The sequence below is a fragment of the Phocoena sinus genome, chromosome 9, assembly GCF_008692025.1.
Source record: "Phocoena sinus isolate mPhoSin1 chromosome 9, mPhoSin1.pri, whole genome shotgun sequence".
Lineage (NCBI taxonomy): Eukaryota > Metazoa > Chordata > Mammalia > Artiodactyla > Phocoenidae > Phocoena > Phocoena sinus.
This window is the reverse complement of record NC_045771.1, coordinates 88,818,930-88,839,125: the sequence shown is the minus strand read 5'-3', so window position 1 is coordinate 88,839,125 and position 20,196 is coordinate 88,818,930. Positions and strand designations below refer to the sequence as shown.

At 39.7% G+C, this 20,196-nt stretch overlaps 1 protein-coding gene and 1 non-coding gene across 14 annotated transcripts in view; one reads left to right on the top strand and one right to left on the bottom strand.

The window, feature by feature from the left end:
- SRPK2 (SRSF protein kinase 2) overlaps nucleotides 1–20,196 on the top strand; it is a 230,210-nt gene that overhangs the window by 82,577 nt on the left and 127,437 nt on the right. For 3 of the 13 annotated variants that reach the window (XM_032643947.1, XM_032643943.1, XM_032643949.1), the window contains one exon: nucleotides 16,717–16,780. The exons of 8 other annotated variants lie outside the window; for them this stretch is intronic. In XM_032643947.1, coding sequence (XP_032499838.1) covers nucleotides 16,717–16,780 — 64 coding nt within the window. Of the gene's footprint in view, nucleotides 1–16,508; nucleotides 16,781–20,196 lie in introns of those variants that run through there. 2 more of the 13 variants (XM_032643953.1, XM_032643954.1) reach the window with 1 other exon arrangement.
- LOC116759921 lies at nucleotides 9,459–9,565 on the bottom strand. Its single transcript, XR_004351585.1, has one exon. It is a non-coding gene; the product is annotated as a U6 spliceosomal RNA (small nuclear RNA).

The window sequence follows — 20,196 nt, the reverse complement described above, 5'->3', positions numbered from 1 at the left end:
GTTTGTCAGAGTATTTTGAAGACGTTTGTTAGGAAGCAGTTGTGGAATGGTTTGTGGAAATGGCTATGAGGTTTCAGAGTGTTCTCGTGCTCTTCAAATTCATTCTTCAGTAGGAAAAAATAAGACTTGTCTTTTAAGCTTGATGGTAGTAAACCAGTTTACTAGACTTTTCTATTTGTGGGGTTAAATTCAGTAGGGTTCATTGGAGGCACTTTAAAAAACCTTGAACTGATTTGCTAGCAGCGTTTATGTCCTCTGTACTGAGAATTTGAGGTAACTCTTGCAGTCCCTCTTACTACCTTGAGTGAGGCGCTTTCCCCGTGGACTCTGAACCGTAACTCTCCATTTCCCCTTCCCAGCGCCTGGTAATCTCTGCTCTATTTTCTGTGTCTCTTAATTTGCTTATTCTAGGTATTTCATGTAAGTGGAATTATACAGTATTTGTCCTAATGTGTCTGGCTTGCTTCATTTAGCATGTTTTGAAGGTTCATGCATGTGTAGCATGTGTCCAAATTTCATTCTTTTTTATAGCTGAATAGTATTCCATGAATCCAATAATACAATTTAATAATATGTTTAACCCAGCATATCCAAAATAGTATCATATCAACATGTAATCTGCATAAAAGTATTAATGAAATACTTTTCATTCTGTTTTGTGCTGAGCATCTGTTCAGGTTTGCCACATTTCAAGTGCTTGGTAGCTAACGGTCGCTAGTGACTGCTGCACTGGGCAGCGTAAGTCTAGATAAGGGAAGGATTACTTAAGATTGTTAAGCAGCACAAACTTTTTCTTAAAGAAGAATATTTGCTGAAACACAGTATTAGAGATTTTAGTCATCAGCTGTAGAAAAAAAGGGTTTTACAAAAATGATGGAGGTCCAGGCATAGCTCTTCCTTTGTTTCAGATCTCACACAACATAGGAACCTTTAGAGGAAGAAATATTTCACTGTGAATTTTTTTTTCACCAGAACCTCTGATGAGAAAACCTAAGGAACTCTTGACAGGATTTTTTATTTGATTCGCACCGTCCTAAATACAGTGCTGGTAAACATTAGGTAATTAACATTTTGAGTAGAAAAATTTGAATAATGAGGTGAACTGGGACAGAAATTTGCAGTGGGTGCTGTAGGGCTTGATGAAAACTCTTACCCAAACCGGAATTTTTCCTTTGCATTCCCATTCTTTGAACTCTGGGGTTTGGGCCTGATGCATGTCAGTCACACTCTCTTCCAACTTCTTGGGCTGTCAGGAAGTCGGAGCACATGTGAAGACTGGAGGTGCCCCCCGGCAGCCCTGTTGGATGTGGCTCTGTTGTGTGCTATGTCCCCTGAAGGGATTGGATTAGGTGTGCATTGTGACCCCAGTGCAGGTGGTCTAGCATCTTGTGGTTGGGGTAGCCTGGCTAGAAAAAGATGAATTGGAATAGTGTAATCGCTACCTCAGGAATTTGGATTTCTGAAACTGAGAGATTAGGTCAGTTTGGGAGTGTCAGTATATTACTGTAGATAATAATAGCATTCAGTTCAGAGTTTTATAGACCTAGGGCCAAGTTCTGTGTCAGCCACTTAATAGCTGGGTGACTTTAAACATGTTACCTTATATTTTAGGCTTTTACCCTCCTTTACTCATCTATAAAATCGAGCTGATGTTTGTATCTACCTCATAGTGTTTTTATGAAGATACATACGTAATCCCTGTCAAATTGCCATCATAATACAAAGCAAGGGTTAATGTTTCCATTGTAATACAGAGGAGCCTGGCATACTTTTTTTTTTTTTTTTGCGGTACGCGGGCCTCTCACTGTTGTGGCCTCTCCCACTGCGGAGCACAGGCTCCAGACACGCAGGCTCAGCGGCCATGGCTCACGGGCCCAGCCGCTCCGTGGCATGTGGGATCTTCCCGGACCGGGGCACGAACCCGTGTCCCCTGCATCGGCAGGCTGACTCTCAACTACTGCACCACCAGGGAAGCCCACCTGTCATACTTTTATATTCCGTGTGCAAGCCACAGTTATAGAACTTACCACTTGGGAAAGTACAAAACATATGTTCAAAGAGAAGCAGATGTACTGTGGCAGTGGGACCCTTGGAAGAGAGCAGGACCGGCACTCTTGATGAGCATTGATGTAGGATTCAGACATTCAGTTGTTACAGATAGTTCAGGGGAAACTTTATGTACATTGTGAGAAACTACCTACCAATAGTTTTCTCAGCAGTTTAGAATGAGCCAGTTAGAAGGGTGCATATATAGTGACATGGCGGACTGTATGGGACAACACAGAAAAGCAATAAGTAAAAAGCACTGTCTTAATCTGGAGCCCTCAGTGCAGAAGCAGACCTTCAGCTACCTTTCAGAGGCCCTGAGAATATGGGTGTAGTGCCTAAAATGAAAGGCTTTAAGGTAGCCAAGAAACTTTGTATTATCCTCAATGTGAATGTTTCAGTCCAGAATGGTTTAAATGAGGTAAGGAATCTTTCAACTGTGAACACATGGCTGTCAAGAATCACTCATTCCGGGACTTCCCTGGTGGTTCAGTGGTAAAGAATCCACCTTGCAATGCAGGGGACGTGGGTTCGATCCCTGGTCAGGGAACTAAGGTCCCACATGCCGGGGGGCGACTAAGCCCGAGTGCCACAACTGCTGAGCTTGTGTGCCTCAAGTAGAGCAGGCATGCCGCAAACTACAGAGCCCACGCGCTCTGGAACCCCTGCACCACAATTACAGAGCCCACATGCCCTGGAGCCTGTGTGCCACAACCGGAGAAGAGAAAACGCGCATGCCACAACTGGAGAGAAGCTCACGCACCACAGTGAAGAGCCCTCATGCCGCATCTAAGACCCAGCACAGCCAAAAATAAATAAAATAAATAAATAGGGCTTCCTTGGTGGCGCAGTGGTTGAGAGTCCACCTGCCGGTGCAGGGGACACGAGTTCGTGCCCCGGTCCGGGAAGATCCCACATGCCGCGGAGCGGCTGGGCCCGTGAGCCATGGCCGCTGAGCCTGCACATCCGGAGCCTATGCTCCGCAACGGGAGAGGCCACAACAGTGAGCGGCCCACGTACAGCAAAATAAATAAATAAAAAAAAAATAATAAATCTTTAAAAAATCACTTATTCCTCGAAGCCCTGGTAGCTGAGGTTTACCTGTATTTCAGGGGAGTAAATAAGAGAATACGTGATGAGAGCAATGGAAAAAACTAAGAGGTGACTAGGTAGTAATTTTAAGATGCACAGTGTTCCACTTTTGCCCTGGCACATCTTTCATTAATTCTTCTGGTTAAAAACATTTTTTAAAGTTGTGATATCTTTCATGCATGTGTTACATGAATTATGAATGTAAGTTTAGGGAACAGTAAAATAGGCACCTGTATACCCACACCTTAACTCAAGAAATAGAATACTGTCAGTCCAAGTAGTACCCCCTGCTGCCACACCTTGTAGTCTCAGTCCAAATTTCAGACTGAGTTAGACTTTAGAAAAAGGTGGGTAAACAGACAAGTTAAAATACTTCAGTAGGGTAAAAAAAAAAAAGAACTTTGGTAGGTATATTTCAGTGGAAACTGAGGAACTATTTTGTTATTAAAATGGATAATTGCGTGACTGGAAGGAAGTTATTTTTCAAAGAAAAAAGCAGGAGTAGAATTTCTTAACTCTGTTCTTGAGCCATTTTACACTGACCTCTGTATTGCTGTGGTTCTTTTGTGGAGAGTGCTTCTTGCTTTGTAATTGCACTGGCACTTTGACCACATGCCTTCCTCCTTTGCATGGTCTAACAAAAGCACCTAATGATTCAGATGGCTCTACTTAAAATTTTTTGTTTTTATCTTAAACTGTCATGTATGGGATTCTGTTTTTCTACAGCAGTAGTGTATCTTTCATAAGCATGCCTTCTCCGTTTGTTGAGACTTGCTCATTTGGGGCTTGCTAAATTAATTACCTATATTTTTAGATAGGCTGTTTTTGTTTGTTTGTTTGTTTGTTTTTTGCGGTAGGCGGGCCTCTCACTGTTGTGGCCTCTCCCGTTGCGGAGCACAGGCTCTGGACACACAGGCTCAGTGGCCATGGCTCACGGGCCCAGCTGCTCCACGGCATGTGGGATTTTCCCGGACCGGGGCACAAACCCGTGTCCCCTGCATCAGCAGGCGGACTCTCAACCACTGTGCCACCAGGGAAGCCCTAGATAGGTTGTTTTTTTAGTTTACCAGTTTATTTCAGCACTTTTATTTTGTTTTAAGAGCCTGTTCATGATAAAATTAGAAGGAGCAGACTGAATTTAGTTTTTAAAGCTAGTTTTAAATGACCAATTTTGTACAACCTCCATGAGATTCCCTTTTTTATGATAGAACAGTGTCAGAATATTCAGCTGTTGTGTTTTTTCCCCTTCAGTATAACACTCTCACAATTCCAACAGAACATTGCTTTGACCTTGATTAAACTGTGAATTTTATTTGAAAGTGAAAATCGGCATTTTGGAGACTATTTATAATGGTGTGATGGCAGGCTTTTTGTAGACTCTCCATTTGAAAGCCATGTAAGTACAAAAGGGGTCTATTTTATTTTATTTAATTTTTAAAATGTTCTCCTTTGTATTATTTTAAAGTTTTACTGTTTTGCCTTTAAATTTAGATCTGAAATCCACCTGAAATTATTTTTAAAATATTAATTAATTAAGTAATTATTGGCTGCGCTGGGTCTTAGTTGTGGCATGCAGACTCTTAGTTGTGGCATGCATGCAGGATCTATTTCCCCAACCAGGGATTGAACCCGGCTCCCTGCATTGGGGGCGCGGGGTCTTACCCAGTGGACCACCAGGAAAGTACCGAAAGGGATTTATTTTAAATGGATATCCTTTGGTAACAGTTAACATTATTTAAGAAAATTATTTTTAATTACGCAGGTAATACCTATAAAAAATCCAAGTGCAGGTAATGGTAAAATCCCCCTGACTGCCATTCCTCATTCCACGTCCCATCTCCAGAAGTGAGGAAGAACTTTTTTTTTTTGCTGCATTGGGTCTTCATTGCTGCGCGTGGGCTTTCTCTAGTTGCGGTGAGCGGGGGCTACTCTTTGTCGAGGTGTGCGGGCTTCTCCTTGAGTTGGTTTCTCTTGTTGAGGAGCACGGGCTCTAGGCGCACAGGCTTCAGTAGTTGTGGCTCGCGGGCTCTAGAGCGCAAGGCTCAGTAGTTGTGGCACATGGGCTTAGTTGCTCCGCGGCATGTGGGATCTTCCCGGACCGGGGCTCGAACGCGTGTCCCCTGCATTGGCAGGCAGATTCTTAAGCACTGTGCCACCGGGGAAGCCCCTTTGTAATGTTTTAAAGATTCATCCATGAGGTAGCATGTATCAGTACTTCATTTTCTTTATGTATGGATATACCACATTTTGTTTATCCATTCATCAATTAATGGACATATGGGTTGTTTCCACTTCTTGGATATTATGAATAACGCCATTACCAACATTTGTGTACAGGTTTTATGTGAACAGTATTAACATGTTTTCTCTTGGGTTTATAACGAGGAGTGGAATTGTTGGGTCATATGGTAACTCTTGGTTTAACTTTCTGAAGGACTGCCAGATTGTTTTCCAAAGCAAAGGTACCATTTTACATTCTTACCAGCCATGCACGAAGGTGCCAAATTCTCAGTATCCTCGCTAACGCTTGTTCTTTTGATTATAGCCATCCTGGTGGCTATAAAGTGGTATTTCATTGTTGTTTCTATTTGCATTTCCCTAATGACAAATAATGGTGAGCATCTTTTCATGTGCTTATTTGGCCATTTGTATTTCTTCTTTCAAAAAATGTCTATTTAAATCCTTGGCCCAGTTTTAAATTGGGTTGTTGTTTTTTTTTAATTGCCAAGTTGTAAGAGTTGTTTATATATTCTGGATGCTAGTCCCTTATCAGTTACATGACTTGCAAATATTTACTCCCATTCTGTGGATTGTCCTTTTGTTTTCTTGACAGTATTCTTTGATGCACAAAAGTTTTTAATTCTTTTTTTTGGGGGGGGGTTCCCAGTGCATATAAAAGTTATATTTATACTATACTGTAGTCTATTAAGTATGCAACAGCATTATGTCTAAACAAATGTGTATACCTTAATTAAAAAATGCTTTATTGCTAAAACTACCAACCATCATCTGAGCCTTCAGCAAGTCATAATCTTTTTTCTTTTTAATAAATTTATTTATTTATTTATTTTTGGCTGCATTAGGTCTTTGTTGCTGCACGCGGGCTTTCATTAGTTGCCTCTAGCGGGGGCTACTCTCTGCTGTGGTGCACAGGCTTCTCATTGCGGTGGCTTCTCTTGTTGCGGAGCACGGGCTCTAGGCGTGCGGACTTCAGTAGGTGTGGCATGTGGGCTCAGTAGTTGTGGCACATGGGCTCTACAGTGCAGGCTCAGTAGTTGTGGCACGTGGGCTTAGTTGCTCTGTGACATGTGGGATCTTCCCGGACTAGGGCTTGAACCCGTGTCCCCTGCATTGGCAGGCGGATTCTTAACCACTGCGCCACCAGGGAAGCCCCAATCTTTTTCCTAGTAGAAGACTCTGCATCAGGGTTGATGGCTGCTGACTGTTCAGGGTGGTGGCTACTGAAGTTTGGGAAGGCTACGGCAGTTTCTTAAAATAAGACAACAGTGAAGTTTGCCACAATGATTGACTCTTCCATTCACGAATGATTTCTCTGTAGCATGCATTTTACCCATAGTGGAACTGTTTTCAAAATTGGAGTCAATCCTTTCAAATCCTGGTGCTCCTTTATCAACTAAGTTTATGCCATATTCTAAATCCTTTGTTGTCATTTCAACAATCTTATACAGCATCTTCACCAGGAGTAGATTCCATCTCAAGGAACCACTTTCTCTCCTCATTCATAAAAAGCAACTCCTTATCCGTGAAATCTTCTCATGAGATGGCAGCCATTCAGTCACATCTTCAGGCTCCACTTCTAACTCTCGTTCTCCTGCTGTTTCTACCACACCTGCAGTTGATTCTTCATTGAAATCTTGAACCCCTCAAAGTCATTCATAAGGGTTGGAGTCCATTTCTTCTAAACTCCTGTTAATGTTAATATTTTGACCTCTTCCCTGGAAAATCATGAATGTTCTTAATGGCATTTAGAATGGTGAGTCCTTTCCAGAGGTTTACAGTTTACTTTGTCGAGATCCATTGGAGGAATCACCGTCTATGGCAGCTATAGTCTTATGAAATGTTTTTCTTTTTTTTAAACATCTTTATTGGAGAATAATTGCTTTACAATGTTTTGTTAGTTTCTGCTGTATAACAAAGTGAATCAGCTGTATGCATACATATATCCTCCTATCTCCTCCCTCTTGCGTCTCCCTTCCACCCTCCCTATCCCACCCCTCTAGGTGGTCACAAAGCACCGAGCCGATCTCCCTGTGCTATGCAGCTGCTTCCCACTAGCTATTTTACATTTGGTAGTGTATATATGTCCATGCCACTCTCTCACTTCGTCCCAGCTTACCCTTCCCCCTCCCTGTGTCCTCAAGTCCATTCTCTACATCTGTGTCTTTATTCCTGTCCTGCCCCTAGGTTCTTCAGAACCATTTTTTTTTTAGATTCCATATATATGTGTTAGCATATGGTATTAGTTTTTCTCTTTCTGACTTACTTCACTCTGTATGACAGACTCTAGGTCCATCCACCTCACTGCAAATAACCCAATTTCGTTTCTTTTTATGGCTGAGTAATATTCCATTGTATATATGTGCCACATCTTCTTTATCCATTCATCCATCGATGGACACTTAGGTTGCTTCCACATCCTGGCTATTGTAAGTAGAGCTGCAGTGAACATTGTGGTATATGACTCTTTTTGAAATATGGTTTTCTCAGGGTATATGCCCAGTAGTGGGATTGCTGGGTCGTATGGTAGTTCTATTTTTAGTTTTTTAAGGAACCTCCATACTGTTCTCCATAGTGGCTGTATCAGTTTACATCCCCACCAACAGTGCAAGAGGGTTCCTTTTCTCTACACCCTCTCCAGCATTTTTTTAGAATTTATTTTTTTTTAAAAAATTTGAATTTTATTTTATTTTTTATACAGCAGGTTCTTATTAGTTTATCCATGTTATACATATTAGTGTATACATATCAATCCCAATTGCCCAGTTCATCCCCCCGCCCCCTGCCGCTTTCTCCCCTTGCTGTCCATACGTTTGTTCTCTACATCTGTGTCTCAATTTGTGCCCTGCAAACCGGTTCATCTGTACCATTTTTCTAGCTTCCACATATATGCGTTAATATACTATATTTGTTTTTCTCTTTCTGATTTACTTCACTCTATATGACAGTCTCTAGATCCATCCACGTCTCAACAAATGACCCAATTTCGTTCCTTTTTATGGCTGAGTAATAATTCCATTGTATATATGTACCACATCTTAATCCATTTATCTGTCGATGGGCATTTAGGTTGCTTCCATGACCTGGCTATTGTAAATAGTACTGCAATGAACCCTGGGGTGCACGTGTCTTTTTGAATTATGGTTTTCTCTGGGTATATGCCCAGTAGTGGGATTGCTGGATCATATGGTAATTCTGTTTTTATAAGGAACCTCCGTACTGTTCTCCATAGTAGCTGTATCAATTTACATTCCCACCAACAGTGCAGGAGGGTTCCCTTTTCTCCACACCCTCTCCAGCATTTGTTGTTTGTAGATTTTTTTTTTTTTTTTTTGCGGTACGCGGGCCTCTCACTGTTGTGGCCTCTCCCGTTGCGGAGCACAGGCTCCGGACGCGCAGGCTCAGCGGCCATGGCTCACGGGCCCAGCCGCTCCGCGGTATGTGGGATCTCCCCCGACCGGGGCACGAACCGGTGTCCCCTGCATCGGCAGGCGGACTCCCAACCACTGCGCCACCAGGGAAGCCGTTTGTAGATTTTTTGATGATGGCCATTCTGACCAGCGTGAGGTGATACCTTGCTGTACTTTTTTTTTTTTTTTTTTTTTTTTTTTTTTTGCGGTACGCGGGCGTCTCACTGTTGTGGCCTCTCCCGTTGCGGAGCACAGGGTCCGGACGTGCAGGCTCAGCCGCCATGGCTCACGGGCCCAGCCGCTGCGCCGCAGGTAGGATCTTCCCGGACCTGGGCACGAACCCGTGTTCCCCGCATCGGCAGGCGGACTCTCAACTGCTGTGCCACCAGGGAAGCCCCCTCATTGTAGTTTTGATTTGCATTTCTCTAATGATTAGTGATGTTGAGCATCCTTTCATGTGTTTGTTGGCAATCTGTATATCTTCTTTGGAGAAATGTCTGTTTAGGTCTTCTGCCCATTTTGGGATTGGGTTGTTTGGTTTTTTGATATTGAGCTGCATGAGCTGTTTGTATATTTTGGAGATTAATCCTTTGTCAGTTGCTCCGTTTGCAAATCTTTTCTCCCATTCTGAGGGCTGTCTTTTCGTCTTGTTTATGGTTTCCTTTGCTGTGAAAAAATATAGAATGCTTCACGAATTTGCGTGTCATCCTTGCGCAGGGGCCATGCTAATCTTCTCTGTATCATTCCAATTTTAGTATATGTGCTGCTGAAGCGAGCACAAAAGTTTTTAATTCTTACGTTCAATGCATCTATTTATTCTTCTGTTCTTTGTGCTTTTGGTGTCATATTTAAGAAACTTTAACCTAATCGAAAATAAAGGTTTACACCTATGTTTCCTTTTAAAAATTTTATACTTTCAGCCTTTATATTTAGGTCTTTGGTCCAGTTTGAATTAATATTTTGTATATGGTGTGCAACAGGAGTCCAGCTTTATTCTTTTGCATGTGGACATCCAGTTTTGAGCACCATCTTTTGAAGAGACTGTCTTTCCCAATTGAATGACCTTGGCACGCTTGTCAAAAATCAGTTGACTGTAATGTGAGGGTTTATTTCTGCACTCTAATTCCATTGCATTGATCTATATGTCTATCTTTATGCCAGTTCCCCACTGTTTTGATTACTGTAGCTTTGTAGTAAGTTTTGAAATTTATGTGTGAGCCTTGCAACTTTGTTCTACTTTTTTAAGGATTGTTTTGCCTATTCAGGGTCCCTTGACATTTCCATATGAATTTTAGGGTCAGCTTGTTGATTTCTGCAAAAAAAGGCAGTTGGAATTTTGATAGGGATTGTATGACTCTGTAGATCAATTTGAGGAATATTGCCATCTTAACAATAGTAAATCTTCCAATCCATGAACACAGGATGTCTTTCCAATTATTTGGGTCTTTAACTTTTTTCAACAGTGTTTTGTAGTTTTCATTGTACAAGTCTCTCACCTTGGTTGAATTTATTCCTAAATATTTTATTTTTGATGCTATTCTAAGTGGAGTTGTTTAGCCCTGGAATCTTGAGAAAATTTCTTAAACTTTCAAAGCTTCAGTTTCTATGCATGTAAAATGGAAATATTGAGTACGTACCTTCTCCAGTTGTTGTGGGGATTAAATGAGTTAATTCATATAAGGGGCTTAAATAAGCTATTTGGTTCAAGCTAAATGTTAAATATTAGGCTGTGAACTCTCTAAGGGAAGGAATTTTGCCTTACATATTTTTGTGACATATTTTTTCTTCCCCCTGCTCAGGTAACACCTAGCTCAGTACCTGTTCTTACTGAAGGAGTATAGAAAGGTGGAAAAATTGGACTATATCACATAAATTTCAGTTCCTAAGTTTGAAAGTTAATGTTGGTTAGGAGTTGGGGACACTAATTCCTCCTTATACGCACACATTTTGATATGGCTTGTTTTCTTACACATTTAAATAAACCTTGCACAATAATTTTGTCACCTCTTAAGATAGTGAATTTTCTTTTTAAGATGGTTGAGTGGGCCTTGACTTCTTTGGTGAACCCAGAGTTCTTTATGTGCCAAAATGGTAAATGAAATTAAACAGTCTTAATTTAGGACATTGTAAGTCATAATTTTGGAGAACCGAGTAGTTTCAGTTGTATATTAATATCTAGTAAGAAAAACTATCTTTAGGTTAGCATTATAAAAATACTTCCTTTTTCTGATTACTATTCTCTGATATAATTTCTAAAATTCATATATTATACTAGTAAAATGTACAAGTGATAATTATTTTGTAAGTATAAAATAGAGAATGTTTTAAAACTTGATTTCATGGTGAATAGAGCATTGGATCTCACCCTGAGTGTAACAGCTCAGTTATCTAAGAACTTGTGTTACTTCTTCTGTCTCCCCAACAGAGCGAGGGTTAAGAGTGCCTTTGTTCTGTTTAGTGGCTAGATTAACTATTAATGATACTCTGCTGTGGTGAGAAACCTGTAGACAGTTTTCAGGGATTAATTTCATTACATTTCATTGCTAATAGAAGTCATTGATGGTGAGGCTAATAGAAATAGGAATTTATTTAAACATTCATATTTTCACACTTTAATGCAGTTTTGTATTTGTTTCTGAAATTCCTCAACATAAAAATAACCAAGCATCGGTAACAAGTACTGTGTGATGAACTTAAAGTTTTATGGTGCTGCATACAGTGTTAGGATGGATGATCTGGGGTCTTGGCCTGGTGCAGACACAACCCTAGCATTGGTCTCTTTTGTCTGCCTTCTTGCTTGGTGGCTTCCAGGGGGGTGGGTGAGAAGGAGAATCCCAATTTTAGGGGATTGACCCACTTTCCTTACTAGGATTTGGAAATCAATAACAAGTCTTTCCTTTTAAACTAGCATTTCTTTTGGGTTATAAGTTGCACTCAGAATAATAATTTTAAAACTGACAGAGGAAAACATTTTCTTTAGGAAGTGAAGTTTCTTGTAAGTGGCAGCATTAGCTACCTTGAAAGTTTTAAGCCGGAAACCTAACCAGCCTGAGACCACCTTCTTCTCCTCCTCCTCCAATCCCCCGCCAATTACCCCCGCCCACCCCAGCCCGCCCCATTGTAGAGTTTGGAGCATACATATTGTTGTTGGTTGGCATTGTACTATATTCAGGAATATAAAGTAATACTGTTTTGGAACTATAGCAGGAGGAAATTTGATACCAGAAAAAGACTGCTTTTAAGGAAGGCGGGTGAAATTGAGACTTTATTTTGAAAAATAAAATCAGATTTTAGAAGTAAGCTTATTTTATTTAACAAAAGTTCAAGCTGTAGTTGAAAAATATGTACTGAGTTTACTGAGTTTTAGAAGGAAGAGTGGTATCAAGTGCTGATTGTTTCTGACATACATATTCGTATTAAGTTTTATATACAGTTGATCCCTGTGGGTTCTGAATCCATGGATACTGAGGGCTGCCTGTACTACCTCATTTATATAAGGGACTTGAGCATTTGTGGATTTTGTTATCAGCAGTGGGTAGGGGGTGGGGGTGGGAGTCCTGGAACCAATCAGCCCCCCCCACCCCATGAATACCAGGGGGTGACTGTAATAATGTGACTGGATATCTTTTAAGTAGTAATGCAATTGTAATGTTGGATATTTTTGCAGACTATTTAAGAGTATTATTATTTTCCCCCAGTAGTCTCTCATAATCAAATAATTATCATTCCTGAGACACTTAGCATATTATTGTCCTTGCTGATTACTCTTAACAATTACTAACCTTCTTAACTCCTTTCTATATTGTCATTTGTCAATGGGTTTGCCTGGGATTCTAACATTTCTTTAGTATTGTCCGTCATCTTTGTCTAAAGTTCCATCCTTTGTTTCAGATTTTCAGTGTTCACTTTGCTCTGGACTTGCATTTTGTTTGAATTGTTGGGCTGTATGACCACCAGTGAGAGACTGAACAGAGAAGGCATTTGATGGATGGGGGTAGAGGCTGGTGAATATCAGGGACAGTTGTTTGAATGGTCAGTTTATCAGTGGTCATTTTTTGCACAATTTTTGCTTTTCTGTGCATTCTCATCACAAAGAAAACTTGAATAATGAATGCTGGGATAACAGGGACTCCTTTTTAGGCTAGACTGATCTTCAGGATGTTGGGAGCATTTAATCATTGATCTTCCTAGATGTCTCAGAGAGCTTGCTTTACTCCTGTCCCTTTATGAAGAGTCTCTTTTGTGTCAGTCTCTTGAATTTTGAGTCAGGACCTCAATACTTGGTCCCAGATGGTAGTATCATGGATTGACACCTGAGCAGGAAAAGTGTCTGCAGGCCTTCTTGCAAGCTTAAACAGGAGCCCCTTAAAGATACTCGCTTAAGGTGAGAGAAGGCCGTAAGTATGCATTCCAAGGCAGGAGAATCTGTGAACATGTGAAGTAAAGAGAAGTGGTTACGAGTTGGTAGCGAAGGGAGAAATGGAATTAGGGTCAGAGGTTTTGACCGCCAGGATGGGGAAAGGTTAAGGTGGAGAACAGTCCCTCAGAGCACTTGGTATTGTAACTGGGTTTCAAGAGCTGCCCCGTCTTCTGAACAGGATTCTGGTTCTGAGGCCTACTGAGGCATTTTTTTTCCTCCTCTTAACTTCTAGATGTATTCTTGCTGTATTATCCTGTCACCTGAAGTAACCTGAGCACATACCTGTTTCTTGTAGCCTGAAATGGCTCCAAATTTGCCAAGTGAGAGGAAATTTAGTAAATCTGTTAGAATAACACCGATGTTAAAAGGATGTAGGTCTACGAGTTTAGGTAGAACTGTTTGCCCAATTATGATGTCTTATTTAATTTCCATGTCATAAAAATAAGCGTCCTTTGTGAGCTCATGCTCGGTGTTTAGTGATCTTAAAGGACACGGTAGTGGATCCTCTCCATGGGAGCCCTGTGTTACGCTTATTTTGCTATTGCTCTTAGGATTCTAGGTGGATTCAGGACTGCCCAGTTTCTCTTCTAGGGTCTGAATCTTTGAAGCACCTCCTTTACTGGACTATGTTTTGGTAGTAGTTATTGTTCACTGCTATTCCTTGTCAGGGTTCTTAGGGATTGGTTCAGCTGTGGACCCTAAGTGTTCCAGGAGTCTTCAAACTCAGGTTATTGAGTAGAAAATGAAGTATTAGAGATATAGGTACTACTTGCTTATTTATTTGTGAAATAAGGAAATGTGAGTTTAACAGGAAAACCGTAATTCGTAAAGGAAAAGACTGGTGGGATTAATTGCAGAAAAATAAAGTATAGGGCCCTGGATACTGTGAAATATCCAGTATAGATATAGAAAAACAACTAATTTGGGGGACATATTTGCAGTTTGTGTAGGAGAGCATCCTACGTGTGGTCATGGTAGTAGATGACTCAGGTGATCAGAGGTTCAGGACACTATTGAGGAGCCCAAGGCCCTTAACCAAGGGTGTTTGGAATCATATTGACATGAACATCAAAGCCCCCCAGGACTGTGGCGTTTATTGTGGTAGAATGAACATGGGGAGTAATCAGACCCTTGGCTGGTATTGATAAGGATTAGATAGGAGTGTAGAGGGAATGCATGGCCCTCAGTGGATACAATGTTAATGTGGTATTTGTGAACATTCCTGAAACTTTCAGTCCTTCTGGAGCTATAAACAGATCTGAAGGTTTGAAAAAAAATGTGACAGTCATGTTGGAAACCTTTCCATGAATTATTTGAAACCTTTTTGGTTTGTAGCTTCCAAAGTCACCAGCCAGAAAATGGTTTAGAGCTTTAACTTTTCTTTCTAATATATGTAAGATGGGCATATACTTCATTAGAGCTATGCAGTTTAATCTTGGGGACTTTCAGCTTAAGTGCATAGATATTATAGAGATACCCTGAAGTGTGAACTTTCTGTCTTTTTGGAATGAAAAATTGCCACGGTGAAGAAGAACTCAAGTGTCACCTCATTCCTGAAGTGGCTAGTTGATAAACCGAGAATAATTCCTCTAGAAAGGAAGGCTGAGACACAGGTTAAAGTTTAATTTCCACATATAATAATATCAATACTACGGTGATAAAAAGGTGAATGTTAAGGTTGGTAGTAAGAAGGAGAAGGTGGATTAAAACTATAGAAAAGCTCTTTAAAATGGAACAGACCTAGTATACCTCATTAGGTCATTCAACAAATATTTATTTAGGATCCCATCCTTTGCTAGGCAGTGAGGGCTTATTACTACGTTCCAAGTACAACACTACGTGCCTTTCATGGGTTATGTCATTAAATCCTTACAACAGCCCTTCATGTAGAATTATTATCCCCATTTTATAGGAGAGGAGATAGTTTATTTCCCCAAGGTCATATGGCTGTTAAAAATGATGGAGAAGCCTGCTTTCAAATCCTAGGCTGCTTGGTGGCGGATCCTGGAGCCTGAGTTCTTAAATGCCATGCTCTTTTTAAACGGGGCGTTACTGAGCATTCACTACGGCACCAGGTGCCAGGCTCTGTAATCCACATAAGACTCCTCAAGGTAAGTTTCATTATTATCATCTCAATTTCACCACTGTGCTATATGCTCTCCCCATTGGTAGTTTGGCTGTAGCCTGTGGTAGAGTCCGTGCTCTCATTAGATATTCATGCCAGCTTTATAATGCCCATTGGATGAAGTTGTTAGCTTAAAAAATTTGGAAAAACTCTTATTTTAACAACGCTGAGAGGATATTTCTGTACAGGCCCATTGTATTTTATGCAACTAATTATTTTCCTTTTTTCCTTTACATTTCATATTCCTTGGATTTCTAGAATCAAGATTCTTAAAACTTAAAATTTGTTTTACCCTTTAAAAAAAAATCCCAAACTATTGAGGTCTACTTTGAAATCCTGAAACTGCCTATAGATTTAGTGGGATTGTGTTTTATATTTGGTATGTGCATTTTTAAGATTTTGAATAGGAAAACACATTTACAAATAGGAAAACAGCTTTATATGTGAAATAGTCTAGATAATAGGACCACATCAGCTTTACTCATGTAAAATTATGTGCTTTATATTAATGGTTAATATTTTAAAGGAAATGTGTTAGGTTTTTTTTCCTTCTCTTTTTCCTCTTTTATTTTTACCTCACCTTCCCTTTTTGTCTATAATCTTTTTTTTCCGAATCAGTATCGGCAATGATCTTTTAATTAAATTGAATTGGCACTTACATTTCTGTTGTAGATAGCGTTGTCAGTCCTCTCCTAAAAGGACAAGTATATTATCTGCTTGTAACTGGGTGTTGCTGTTCACTTGTGCTGTACTGTGAAGGAGGAGGGGAAAATTAAGGTGTAAAACAGAAGTGTTTTTCTAAAGGAGTTAGGGAGTAGATATAAATGTATCTTTAAAGACCATCAGTAAATTATAGCAGATTAAAATATTTTTAGTCTAAAAATTGGGATTCTGGTTTAATATTTCATTCTTAAGTGATAAAAATGATTCACTGAGCCATATTTTTCAGGGCTGATGAAATAGAAGTAGCCAAGGGTTGCCTATCTGTTTATTACAGTCTGTAACTTTATTACCAAGACTTCTTAAATTATCTGGTATGTTCAATCTAGTTGTTAGCATTTTTGGTTTGTATTTTAATTCGCTGCATTTAAAAATCTTCCTGTAGAGCCATGCTAGTTCTACCTTAAAAAAAGAAAACACCCCTCTGCTTGAAAGAAATGGTACTTCCTGCTTTCATAAACAGTCATGTGCATAGTTTAGCAAGGCCTGATGCCTCTGGAGCTTTTTCCCTTTAGAGCACCATTGAATCCCAGTCCTAACAGAAGTACTGCGAATCTTGTGGCCTCATTTTGAACAAAAGGGATTAGGGAAGAAAAATCTCTTGATATAAGGCTTGAAAGCAAGGGCAGGCAATCTTGGTTGTGAATATTTTCTGATTTTTCCAGAAATCAAGCAGAAGATTGAGCTGCTGATGTCAGTTAACTCTGAGAAGTCGTCCTCTTCAGAAAGGTACAGCTACATCTCTTGCATGAACAATTAATGGTGTAGCATTGCTAAGAAACAAATCAGGGTGTATTTTTTTCTTGTCAAGTTTGCTATATAACGTATCGTATTGCATGCTGGTCATTGTGCTGTTTTGAAGACGTGTATTTCGGTAAGCTGTTCTGCTTTTACAAAGGCTAATTGATTTAAAAAAAAAATAGTGAAGCCTAATCAGCTGCAGCATGCACACCATAACACAGCAGACTGGTGGTTCGTGTGTGACAGCTGTTGAAGGCTTTAAAAAATAATATCCTTAGCTAAAAAATAAACAGAAATCTTGCATTCTTTAAGGAAATACTAGTACTAGGTTTGTTTCCTGTATTTTGAGGTTGTTGCTACACAAAATTACCAATATTGTTTGTAAGATCTAGGTTAAAAATACTTAGCTTTCGGTTGTATTAAATATTTTCTTATGTGGAAAGGGAGTGCCATTTGTAAATAGCTTAGGAATTGCAAACCCACATATTAGTCACATTCTGAAAGAGAGATATGATGCTTCTTCAAGTCTGTGCTAGGAAATGGAACAGTCACTGCATGCAGTAATGGTTCATGCCTGCAGGTAAGGACAAAATGACTCAGAAGTATTTTTAAAGCAATTATTTTATCTGTCAATCGAATGATTATACCTCTAAGGAGATATTTTCATAAAATACCTATTTTACTTAATAAACAGAATTAAGATATGTTTCTCTCAAGTCAGAAATGGGTCTATAGTTGCCTATTTTGATATGTAAATGTGTGTTCACTTCTGTTTACCAAAATTGTTTCTACTACATAATATTTTAAATTGAGGTTCTTGGGCATACAGCTGATGCTTACCTTTCTGTTGGTTGCCTAATAGTTTATACGTAATGTTGGTATTTTGTATTAAGGTGTGTTGATTTATCTTTTCCCTGGTTAGTCTTCAGGGTTGTCTTTTTGTTCATAGATTTAATATTTAGGAAAATATTATGGAGAAATACTTTGGTAGTTAAAGAATGATACAGGAAAAACCCTGGAAAGAAAATAGGAGGTGAAGAACCCAGCATGGTAAAATGAATTTAATTATAGTACACTAGTGTATGGAGAACATGATGTGATGGCAAAATGATGACATTAAATCAATTTATTAGTATATTTGGGTGAAAGGCTCCTGGCTTTAATTTAGGGAATTATGAATAAGGAAGGATGTTACTGCTTTCTTTAGAGGTTGAACATAGAAAAATTTAGACACATTTGTGTTTATTTTTATGTAGCTTCTAACTTCTGGTTTGTGGCTAGCCATCCAATTTTAAGCATTCTCTTTGCTGAGATGAAAAACAACCTTCAGCCTTGTGAATATTCTGCCAGTAAAATGGTGGTGATGGGAAGGGGAGAGGATGGTGGTGTAAATAGTGAACGTACCGGGTACCAACTGTAATATTAGAGTTTTGTTACTAGGAAGAGCATTCTTCATGGCATTACAACAATAATTACGTTGGCTTTTTGAGTAGCATGTGTTCTCTATTGAGAAATTGAAGGTTAAACAGAATGGGTGAATATTATTGAGAAACAAGTTAGGAATGGGTGAGGTTTTTGTAGTTAAAATACACTCTTATAAGGAAAGATTCTAAAATAATTGGTGATTACATATATTTATTTAAAAATTATTATTATTGTTTCACCTAAGCTCCTGTGGTTAAATTTGATGAAAAGGGAGGATGAATGCAGACATGATTTTAAAGTTTAGAAATCTGCCACTGTGCTTATGACAACTCTATACACATTTTACCAGAGCTTGCTTGCTTTGTTTGTTACTCTTTTGGGGGGTGCTTACACATATATTTGGCAATTGTGATATGCTGACTTAATGGGTATAAATGTAGCTTATGGCTAAGCCAACACTTTGCCAACATAGAAGTTGTTTTATTAATGTAGAAATATTAAAAATAGAAATTACTCTTTTCTCCCCCTCCTTTAAATAAATTATACAATCATGGCCATCATTTGTCTTTTTATTTTATTTGGAAGAACTTGAAAAACAAGAATCTGAATTTTAAAAAAAACATTCATGGCTTAGGAAGACTATATTTGCCCCAGCAATTTAATAGTTTATAGTATCATGTAGCATTACCACCACATTCTGCAATTCCTTGTTCTCTAATCACCTAAATTTCTTAAGTCTTTGTTTTATTTTAAATAGTTATTTGAAGCATGGCATGAGTCTTAATGATATTTGGCATTTACCCATAGTCAGTATTCCCACGTATTCTTTGGTAAAAAGGATGAAGAGACCCTGTTTTTCTTTAAAGAGGGGAGAAGCTACTTGTGAGAAACCAAGTTATCATTTGTCACGATTGATTTTTGTTCACTGTCTGCAGTATAGCATGATCTTATGTTTGTATGTATGTACGGCTGTGTCGGGTCTTCATTGCTGTGCGCGGGCTTTCTCTAGTTGCGGTGAGCGGGGGCTACTCTTCATTGCGGTGCGCGGTCTTCTCATTGCGGTGGCTTCTCTTGTTGCAGAGCACGGGCTCCAGGCGCACCGGCTTCAGTAGTTGTGGCTCGCAGGCTCTAGAGCGCAGGCTCAACAGTTGTGGCGCACGGGCGCAGCAGCTCCGTGGCATGTGGGATCTTCCCGGACCAGGGCTCGAACCCGTCTCCCCCTGCATTGGCAGGCGAATTCTTAACCGCTGCACCACCAGGGAAGTCCCCTAGAGTGATAGTTTGATATGATATCTCAGACAACCGAGTGGAGGAACGATGTTTTTAAGTACAAAATGTGATAGATATATAAACAGATGTTCATAATAGTCTTTCCATCTCATATTTTCCACCCGCTTAATGAGAATTGCTAGTCCTGTGACAGCTGGTAGTGGTTGAATTATTTTTTTTTCCAGACAATATTGTAAAATGGGAAAAGCAAAACAGACTTTATTTTTGTAGACTCTTAAGGATCATTCATTGAGAATACATACAAATATGATTTAAGTTATATTGTAATGGAGATTTGAAGTTTTTCTGTGACCTGAATTAGAAAATATGTTATCTTTTTTTTTTTTTTCTCCCGGTACGCGGGCCTCTCACTGTTGTGGCCTCTCCCGTTGCGGAGCACAGGCTCCGGACGCGCAGGCTCAGAGGCCACGGCTCACGGGCCCAGCCGCTCCGCGGCATGTGGGATCTTCCCGGACCGGGACACGAACCCGCGTCCCCTGCATTGGCAGGTGGACTCCCAACCACTGCACCACCAGGGAAGCCCCGAAAATATGTTATCTTAACAAATCGCAATACCACCTTGAAATATAAATTCTTTTTTTTTTTTTTTTTAACCTTTAACAGAATGGAGGGGTGTCCATTGAATATCATTTAGCAGGGGAGGTGTGGAGCACTTCTTTTCCGAATGGCTGACTCATAAGACAAAAAAC